Below are 11,076 nucleotides of genomic sequence, written 5' to 3'. Positions count from 1 at the left end.
ACATCAACAAAACAACAAACAAGATGACAAAGTAGCTCCATAAAGACAGCTGATCTCTGAGCAGTGAAGAAATGACACAACAATGAGCTCTCAGCAACAATGATGGAGACTAAAGAAACTGGAACTAAAATAAACATTTTAACCAACTGGACCTCAGATCAGTTCTGATTATTTCAGTTTAACAAACTCAGCAGAGGATCCATTATAAAAAAGGCGAATCCCAGCATGTAGAGGCTGAGTGAATGTGGTCTGGACAGGAGAGTCATGGTTACAGAGACGCTGTAGAAAGACAGAATACCTGCTCTGTGATCCAGAAACACTCCTATTCTGGAGGAAACTGGATCTGGAATTGGAGTTTTAATGCAGTTGTGATAAAATATGTAACTGTTTGTGTCAGAATTAATGACCAAGATTTATCATTACATCCAAATGCACACTCTGACCCTCCTGCTCTGCTGATATGCTTGTATGAAACTGCTACAACTTCTCTTCCTCTCCTCTCCACCTCCCAGTAACAACGTCCAGTCAGACTCTCTCTACTCAGGACCTGAACCCAAGAATCCGCAAATCTGTCTGGATGTTTAGGATAAGACTGTATTACTTTTCTTTTAGATAATACCAGCTTCCTGCGTGCTGTGTTTGGATCCAGAGTGATTTTTTGTGAATATTTTAGGAATCCAGCTCTGGTCTTTGGTTCTGGTTCTGACAGTAAAACATCTCCTTCAGTGACTCTCATTGAGATGTTTGTCCATGTGTCTCTCAGGATGTTCTGTAGTTTATCTCTGAGCTCTGACACAGCTGCTGTCACACCCTCAAAGTATCTCAGAGGACGAATATTGATGCTGGATGAGTGTGTAGACTCACTGAGTGCTGACAGTGAGGGGTAGTTGTGGAAAAACTGGTTGTGGTCATGGCCTCCACCTCCTGTTGAAGCAGCTTCAGATCTTTCTCTTGGTCCTGGATTCTCTGCTGGATTTGTTGTCGACTCACCTGGAGCTCCTTCTGCTTCTCAGTCCTTTCTGCTGCAGCTGGGACTGTTTCATGACCTTTATGTTCATCCATAGAGCAGAGATAACAGATACACTGCTGATCGTCTGGAGCCTCTTGGACTGCTAGTCCTTCATTTCAAGGACATCATAGTTCTCACAGTAAGAAGCTGGACAGGATAAGGAATATCTGACAGCTTTCATCTTCCTCCCAGTGCAGACATCACAGGCCACATCTTTAGGTCCAGCATAGCAGTGATCAGCTGGAGCAGCTTGGAGATCAGTCTTCTTCAGATCCTCTGCTAAAGCAGCTAATGTGATGTTCTTCTCCAGGACAGGCCTTAGTATGAACTCTTTCCTGCACTGAGGGCAGCTGTGGATTCTCCTCTGATTCTCTACATCCCAGTGGGTTTTAATGCAGTTCCCACAGTAGCTGTGTCCACAGGGAATAGTCACCGGATCCTTCAGAAGATCCAAGCAGATAGAACCAGAGGGGGAGGGAACAAGGAAGCACTTTGAACAGAACACTTTCTGTTAACCCTAAAACATGTTTTAAAACTGAGTGGATTTAAAAAGGTTGCTCAGCTCAGTTTGAAGTTCTTCATGATTCATCCCCAGTTGGATCAAACTAGAGAACATAAATTGCACAGCTGCTATGAGAACTATTAAAACATCCTGTGTATTTTGAGTGTAAATATTAACCACATTGAAAAAGAGCTGCATAAATGTCACGTACAAATTCCCCACACCCCACTCTTATTATGATAATCTTGTAAACAACTTTGTAAAAATGTCAGTTGAGAATTAATTGTTTTTAACAAAATCCCCACTTCCTCAATTATTGGCACCTCCAAGAAGTTGTATAAAGCAGGGGTTCTTAACCCTTGTCCTCAGGACCCAACATCCTTTATGCTTTAGATGTCTCTGCTCCAGGATGCCTGATTCAAATGATTACATTACCTCCTCAGGATGCCATCAAGTGCATCAGAGGCCTGTTAATAACCCATTCATTTAAGTCAAAAAGCACAGGCTCATCTCTGGCAAACTTTCAAAAAGCACTGGCATATTTTCAAATCTGATCTTGAATTTAAGTACAGTTTCAAGATCCCCGTTTAGTTATCAATAAAAAGGAAAAAGTATCAAAGATCATCTTGTTCCAGAAAATTTTCAGTTTAAATTTGATTAAGAAATCTCATTTACAAAAAACATGATTGCTTTCTTTTTCAAATGGAAATGACTTTGGCGCTTATTGTGCACAGTGTGACAATACCATGAAAACTAAATATGTCATGGTGTTTTTGTGTGAGACCCTCATGCAGGCAACAACTGAGGACACCAATGAAAGGTTTTTTGAACGGTTTATTGATACAACAAATGAGTGAATGATTCTTCCAGATTCAAGTGGGAAATCCTGGATGGCACTGAGGAGAAGCGGCAAGGGGCTAGTGAAGGAACTCATGTTTGATGATATGTGATTAAGACGAAGGAAAGGTGAATGGTGCAGGTTGGGGAGGGTTTCCTGTTCTTTCTTCCAGGGGAAAATCGTGATGACGGTGGAACATTTTAAAGGGGGAGAGGCAGGTGAGTTATGGTGGAGGACACCAGACAGCTGCAAAAGGAGCAGTCAGGAGATTTATGGAGGGGATGTTGAGGTGAGTTCTCCAACAAACTCTGAGAGTGAGGAGACAGAGAACTGGAATCCGAAACTGGTTTTTCTGAAAAGAGGAACAATCAAAGAATGAAAGGGCAACAAACTGGTGGAGGCCTGATTACCACTCATTAGGTAAGAATAATCTGCTATCTGCCTCTGACAATCTGCTCCTCTTTAAGCTCCTCCTGACTGAACTTTGACGAGTTTCAGCTAAAAGGACACACCAGCCGGTCGCACCCTGCAATCAGGGGAGGTAAGGCACACACACACAAATCTGCACACTGCCATGTGGATATGACAAAATGTTTCTTCCCTCCCAATAGAGTGAAAAAAAGGAGGCAGTAATAGTGATGTTTGTCAGGATATTTCCTTGTTGAGGTTTTGTTACACTGCCACCTAGAGGTGGTGACCTTGATATGTTAATCAAACACTCTGAGGCTTATTGGATTTATTCCATTCACACGTTCGCTCCAGAAGGACTAAATGATGAATTATTTTTGAAAATGTTTATTTGATATTTAACTGACTTCTATGAAAAGGTTATTCCTGAATTGTATACTCTATACCAGAGCATACAATGCTGCCTATTTATTGTCTGTAAATGTGCACAATGAAGTCATTGTTTTTTCTATGTTGATTTTAATATTTCTGCTTATGATACTATTTGAATTGATATGATTTTTGCATGGGTGTAATGATCTTAGGTAATTTTTTGACCAACATGCAGGAGAATCACTCATTACAAGAAAATCAGTTTTAAAAAGTTTATTGAGGATAAAATGATCAGTATTTGGGTTCTCTGTAGGGGGCTCAGAGGGAGAGGTTCCAGTCTGGCTTAGTGGTGAGTTGTTGTGTGCTTTCTAGGGAGATTAGTGTTGCAGTATGGGAGAGCAGGCAGACAGAGGTCTCTCAGTCTAAATAACTGCAGGAGATGAACTGAGGAGTCATTCCAAACCATGACAGTAGGAGCATATGTTTTTAATATTAATATTATTGAATGTTTTTTCTTGACTATATTTAGGTTTTTGAATGTGATTGGTCAGTCACTGAGAATCACTTCCTGTCTAAGACAGCTTGTAATTATTGAACCTTATTTGCCTGGTGAAAGGTCAGTAAGTAATTTTCTACTGCTTCTTCCATAGTGGTGTAAAGATTATGATTATCGATGAATTAATCAAAAATTATTATAAAAAATCATAATTTAGAAAAAATAATTCTTAACCAAAAATCATTACTTACGAATAGAAATCAGAGATGTCCTCTGGTGTTGTGATTATGGGCTCAAAGCTCTTAATAATTACAATTAGTTATTCATCATTAATAATTGATAAATTATTAACCAAAACCACAACCACTTCACCGAAGGTGGGGGATCTTCGACCTTATTTTGACAGATAAATCAATATTACACGAAATAAACACAAATGCTTCTCTGAATTATACATATGAAGCGGTAAACTTCTCATCCGTCCAAGAGGGGAAAATATGAAGAACCGTTAAGTCGAATGAATCAACAAGGAGGAATTCTCCTTGGAAATAAAACCTCTGTGGGTTTTTTACCTGCGCCGGTGTAGCGTGGTCTTCGATCGGTATATGAATCTTCTGACCTTCTTGTATCAGACAGATTTCCAGCTTTCAAGCTCTTCCAGGAATGGCCGTGAGGAGGAAAAGTTTGCCTGCGAGCTTTTGTCTCTCCAGATATGCGCCTCCGATGCGTTGTCCCGCGAGACACGCTGGACATGGCAATGAAAGTTTGTTTTCTGTGGGTTTTATAATCCCAGGTGACATCAGAGCTGCAACGTCTGTTGAGCTGCGCGTGTTGACCTGCACAGCCTAGTCTGTCCGGCCAAAATGGATGACCCCAACAGTGGTGTCACAGGGAAGCTGGTGTCTATCTCCAGCAGTCTATGGCCAGGTCAGCAATGGACAGGTCGCCAGTCCATCGCAGGGCAACACACACACAACCACGCACATACTTATTCACACCTAAGGGCAATTTAGAGGGACCACTTAACCTAACAGTCATGTTTTTGGACTGTGGGAGGAAGCTGGAGTACCCGGAGAGAACCCACGCATGCACAGGGAGAACATGCAAACTCCATGCAAAAAGCCCAGTCAGGAGTCAAACCCAGGACCTTCTGGCTGTAAGGCAACAATGTCACCAACTGCGCCACCCTGCCTGGTGAAAGGTTTGTGACTCATTGAACAATAAATTCTTCAAGTTTAACTGTGCAAATGAGTTTGGTTCTTTGGTTTGTGAGAATGACTTATTTTTCTCCCATGCTCCTGTTTTAGTTATAGATGTGCAAAGTCTTTTGTTTCCTTGGGAAGCTGGGATGGCCATTTTGTCATTCTTTCTCTCTGCATAATCTCTCTTTCCTGACTCTGGAGGTCATTAAACCATAGAGTACAAACCAGCTGGAAGCAATGTATGTAAAGTATGTTCAAAGTCAAGTTCTTGTTTTATTGCTATATATTGTTTGGGTGGAAAGTTTTGGTTGTTCAAGTGGGTGCAAATACTTGATTATAGGCCAAAACAGGTGGTGCACAGGTTAACCTGTGCACCACCAAATGGAGGTCTAGGTGTAAATCACAGATTCTCCCCACCTTTTTACAACTATTCTTAGTAATTATGTTTCACATCATCCATTGTGTAAAACATGTATGCTCTGAATGTTTGTTTCTCTTTCTCTGGAATATTGTGTGCACCTTAGTGAGTTAAAGAGATAGAATCCTTGTGTTAGCAAATCAGTATCTGCAATAAATTCCCCACAGAGTGGGGACAAATCACCAACCAATAATATACTTCTACATTAAATGGGAGCTCCTGTAAGCATTATAGTGGCCAAGATATGTTTTTGAAGACAACTTTCAAAACGATGATCAATATCCACTTTTACTTTCTCCTCAGCTGCCTGGGTTAATGTAGAAAGGGTTGGAGATGTTATTGTTGGTGTGGTTGTGTTCTGAGTTTAACTGGTGCTTGACAAATCAAGTAAAAGTTGCACTATCATCCTCATCAAGACATAAGTGATTTTTTATGTGTAATTGTATTATGAAGCCATTACATGGATGTGGTAACATTTCCATCATGTGAAGATTTATATGTACAATTATAGACGGTCCAATTTGAATTAGTTTATTATTATGTATTAGCTCACTAAACTAATTCAGTGTGTAAACATGTTAAATACTGTTCTTTTATTTAATGAGTTTATGACCACAACTTCCAGTGACTCCAGTAACAAAAACAATTTTACTAATCCTTTGTGTGAAGACTTACTTTAGTGTAATTAACCCTTTTAAATGAACCCTTTTAAAACCCTGTTAAAAGAGAAGTTACCGTTCAAAATATTAAAAAATCAGAGACACAACTTATTAGACATATAAAACAGACAGTTTTAAAATAAATAGGCAGACTTAAAAGGTTATTTTACCCTCCCCCCTTTTGATTACATTACCTTCCTAAATTATTTACTTCCCAAAACGTCTGCAAACCTAAATACCTCTTAGTACTTCGGCAACTGAAATATTCTCTCTCTGAGTCAACAGGATACAGTAAACTATGCTGACTAGCAGTGCCATCTACCACCAAGTCCACAATGGTTTCTGCTAGCTTCTTTTCAGAACCAAGCAGTCATAATGACATTCAGCAGCTACTTCCTAGAAGCTTGACCTCCGCCAATAGGAGAGAAGCGGAGGCAGTGACGCTAGTCCAAAGACCGTCTCAGTCCCGCCCCCTTTATATTTACATTACCAGCTGTTGAGGAGGAATAGACAATACTGCGAACAAGAAATGTAAAAAAGAGAGAGGGAAATAAACCCGTTCTGTGCTCCTTCTCAGGTGACTTCCTAGTCCTGGCTCCAAGCTCCTGTGAATCATTTGTGTTGGCTCCAAGTAGTGATGTCAAAATGAGGCTTTTTGAAGCATAGAATCATTTTGAACCATTGTGTCATAAAGTTGTTCACTACCCGAAGGTTCATTCAATTCCCTTGGCTGACATCTACTGGCAAGAAGTGATTGTTGCACCAAATGAAGCCCTGCGAACGTGATGCACCTCTTGTGTAAATAATAGTACTTATGTATGTATATATGCGTGTTGTACATATCTGTTTTTAGTAACCTATTAAAGATTCTGAGTAATTAACTCATGAAAAAATAATAACTTAAAAACAATGTGAACTGTAGGGGATTACAGATGAAAAATAGCCATTAGGCTAATTCTGGCTTCTTAAACTTGAATTGTTATTTGTTTTATGACATTCCACTGTCCCATTTTAAATAAATGACTAATAAAAATAAATGAAGTGAACATTTTTGATTTGTCATTCATATCCATCCAGCACTTATACAGGTCTAGAGTCAGAAAAGAGCTGCAAAAATCTCTGCAGACCCCACACAACCTGCACATAAACTGGTCAGAGTTTTACCTTCAGGCCGCCGCTACAGAGCACTGTTTACTAAAACCAGTCGCCACAGAGATAGTTTCTTCCCCCAGGCTGTTTCTCTGTTGAACAATTAATAGAGAACCAAAGTCGCATTTCCACCTTGTATATGTGTATATTGTATATATGTATTTAAGGACATAAAGATATATGCAGAATATATCTTATAACGCAAAAAAAAACAAAAAAAGAAATCCAGAGAGCAAAGTGTACCGGAGTCAAATTCCTTGTTTGTTGTATGTACGAACCTGGCAATAAAGCTGATTCTGATATTTTCTTTTGGAGTGTTCTTGGTGTACTGAGTGTTTTAGGACATTGTACTTGGTGTAATAAAGAGGGTGCTTGTGTTACTTCAGGTGTTTTTATTCAAGAAAAGTAATTTCTGCACAGTAGAAGGGCTCAAATGGTTTCTTTTTTTTTTGAGACAATTTCTCCAGCTTTGGAAAATAATCTTTCAGAGGGAACAGAGGAGGCTGGTGTGACAAGAAACTGTTTAGCTGGGTGGTTTAGGTTTGGATACAGAGAAAGGCTGGTAGTCCTTCACTATGAAGTCCACCAGAGCTTCATCAAGCTCTTGCTTCCTGGATCCTAAAACAAATAAATAAAGAAAATAATAAAGACAAGTAACTTTATTTGAACGTACAAATCTTTAACTGTCTTTCTTTCTAATTCTGCATGTATATCTATGTTGTGCTGAACTTGATTGGTGGCAGGAGGCTGAGTGTTCTCGTGTTTGGCTCTATAATGCCTCAGCATTGATGACATATTTTTATTATTATTATACGTCAGCAGCTGCGGGCAAAGCAAACACTGCACCTGTAAAACCAAGATAACAACCTGTTACTGCACCTCTTGCATAACATGATACCATGACTATAACACTACTGCATAGAATAGGCTTTCTAATAAACACTTTGAATGTACATTACCTTATTTGGTGGCACCAAATCGAAATATTCCACACTTGGGAACACTTCCTAGATGGTTGCTCCATAGCAGAATAATCCACCAAAACTCAGAATATCCAAAAACGAGAGCTGTTCGTAACGTATAATACGTTTAGAACGGGGATGTGAACCTGGGCTTGAGCCATCTTAAATACAATGAATCGCGCCAGATATTTGAAACTCCGCCAGTCAACTCGCAGTCAGCTGACTCGGTCTGAATGAAGCAGTGAAGTGGTTTACACGTCATCGGGGACGTCACACGAAGCAAGCTCTGGCCCACTGCTTCACCATATCTACCCTGTCGAGTTTGAAGCGTGCTTTGAAGCCTCGGTGTTAGAGGTAACATCACCATCTCCAAGCTCTAATCAGCCCCAGCCAAGAATCAAGACTTCAAGCCTTCTAGAATTATTTTGGATCAAGTTCCAGTAAACAGTCCAAGCCCTTCGAATCCTAGGATCTCAGGCAAGCGAATCCTGCTCACCCTCCACTTGTAACTTTACATCAAGTCTCAAGAAACGTCTCCAGGTATTCCATTTTACTGAGAACTATTGTGTGAGAATCCAACTACCTTTTGCTAACCTGACTCTTCACCAGAGAGCTCACCACTTAACTTGTATTAAAGCCCTGATTCAGCAGTAACTGTCCGTCCTCCCAGGTCCGCATCGTTCTCCCTCAGCCTACCACGTTTCCTTCATCAGTAAGCAAGAACTTATTCTCATCCGCAGAAATTCAACTTCAAACCTCAAGAGTAACTGACCTGATCTCCCTTCCCACACAGTTTGTGTATACAGTTCCATATCTGCAACCTGTCAAAATAAACTTGTTAAACTTTTCTCCTGCCTGCTGAGTGTAATTCTGCACGTGGGTCAAATTGGTAAAGAAAACCATGACAGGCTCAGGGAAATCTGTTGGGTAAAAAAAATATCAACGGGGTTATACACCGCTCAAAAAAAATAAAGGGAACACTTAAACAACACAATATAACTCCAAGTAAATCAAACTTCTGTGAAATCAAACTGTCCACTTAGGAAGCAACACTGATTGACAATCAGTTTCACAGATGTTGTTCAAATGAAATAGACAACAGGAGGAAATCTTTGGTGATTAGCGAGACACACTCAATAAAGGAGTGGTTCTGCAGGTGGGGACCACAGACCACTTCTCATTACCTATGTTTTCTGGCTGATGTTTTGGTCACTTTTGAATGTTGGTGGTGCTTTCACACTCGTGGTAGCATGAGACAGACTCTACAACCCACACAAGTGGCTCAGGTAGTGCAGCTCATCCAGGATGGCACATCAATGCGAGCTGTGGCAAGAAGGTTTGCTGTGTCTGTCAGCGTAGCGTCCAGAGCCTGGAGGTGCTACCAGGAGACAGGCCAGTACACCAGGAGATGTGGAGGAGGCCGTAGGAGGGCAACAACCCAGCAGCAGGACCTCTACCTCCACCTTTGTGCAAGGAGGAACAGGAGGAGCACTGCCAGAGCCCTGCCAAATGACCTCCAGCAGGCCACAAATGTGCATGTGTCTGCACAAATGGTTAGAAACCGACTCCGTGAGGATGGTATGAGGGCTCAACGTCCACAAATGGGGGTTGTGCTCACAGCCCAACACCGTGCAGGACGCTTGGCATTTGCCAGAGAACACCAGGATTGGCAAACTTGCTACTGGCGCCCTGCCTGGAGACACTGTGGAGACCGATTTGCTGCCAGCAACATCCTTCAGCATGACCGGTTTGGCAGTGGGTCAGTAATGGTGTGGGGTGGCATTTCTTTGGAGGGCCACATGACCCTCCATTGCTCACCAGAGGTAGCCTGACTGCCATTAGGTACCGAGATGAGATCTTCAGACCCCTTGTGAGACCATATGCTGGTGCAGTTGGCCCTGGGTTCCTCCTAATGCAGGACAATGCTAGACCTCATGTTCTCTGTTCCCCAGACCTGAATCCGATTGAGTACATCTGGGACATCATGTCTCGCTCCATCCACCAACGTCACGTTGCACCACAGACTGTCCAGGAGTTGGCGGATGCTTTAGTCCAGGTCTGGGAGGAGATCCCTCAGGAGACCATCCACCGTCTCATCAGGAACATGCTCAGGCGTTGTAGGGAGGTCATACAGGAACATGGAGGCCACACACAATACTGAGCCTCATTTTGACTTGTTTTAAAGACATTACATCAAAGTTGGATCAGCCTGTAGTGTGTTTTTCCTCTTTAATTTTGTGTGTGACTCCAAATCCAGGCCTCCATTGGTTAATAAATTTGATTTCCATTGTTGATTTTTGTGATTTTGTTGTCAGCACATTTAACTTTGTACAGAACAAAGTATTCAATGAGAATATTTCATTCATTCAGATCTAGGATGTTATTTGAGTGTTCCCATTATTTTTTTGAGCAGTGTATATATATATTGCAGCACTAGAGGCCTTTATTTTTCAATTTTTCTGACAGTAGGCAGACAGCAAATAGGGATAGAGAGAGGGGGAAGACATCTGGCAAAGGCCTCTGGGTCTGGGACTCAAACCTGCATGCCCAACCCTTACACCACCAGCGCCACGCCCATAAAAGGGATATATTAAGAAAATATTTATCACTGTTTAAGAATAAAAAATACTGGATAATAATTTGAAAAATAATATAGTGCCACAGTTGGTGGCAATGTTGCCTTTCAGCAAGAAGGTCTTCTGCATGGAGTTTGCGTGTTCTCCATGTGCATGCGTGGGTTCTTACCGGGTACTCCAGCTTCCTCCCACAGTCCAAAGACATGCCTGTTAGGTTAATTGGTCACTCTAAATTGACCTTAGGTGTTAATGAGTTAATGAGGACCTCAGCATGGTTGTTTGTCCTGTATGTCTCTGTGTTGCCCTGTGATGGACTGGTGACCTGTCCAGGGTGAACATGGCCTCTCGCACATAGACTACTGGAGATAGGCACCAGCTCACCAATGACCCACTATGGAATAAGAGGTATAGAAGATGAATGAATGAATATATTTTTGGGGAATAACACATGTTTCATATATATATATTTGGGTGGTAACAAATAT

At 41.3% G+C, this 11,076-nt stretch overlaps 1 protein-coding gene across 1 annotated transcript; it reads right to left on the bottom strand.

Annotated features, from left to right (window-relative positions):
• Positions 1-683: 683 nt before the first annotated feature.
• Positions 684-9,757, bottom strand: LOC124881042 (E3 ubiquitin/ISG15 ligase TRIM25-like). The gene is given in 4 exon segments (XM_047386528.1): positions 684-1,136; positions 1,139-1,499; positions 7,604-7,671; positions 9,691-9,757. Coding segments are annotated over 4 exon segments (810 nt in total). The 3' UTR covers positions 684-822.
• Between the last annotated feature and the right edge of the window lie 1,319 nt (positions 9,758-11,076).

This window comes from Girardinichthys multiradiatus, chromosome 14 (assembly GCF_021462225.1).
Source record: "Girardinichthys multiradiatus isolate DD_20200921_A chromosome 14, DD_fGirMul_XY1, whole genome shotgun sequence".
Lineage (NCBI taxonomy): Eukaryota > Metazoa > Chordata > Actinopteri > Cyprinodontiformes > Goodeidae > Girardinichthys > Girardinichthys multiradiatus.
This window is presented reverse-complemented; position numbering and strand designations above follow the sequence as displayed.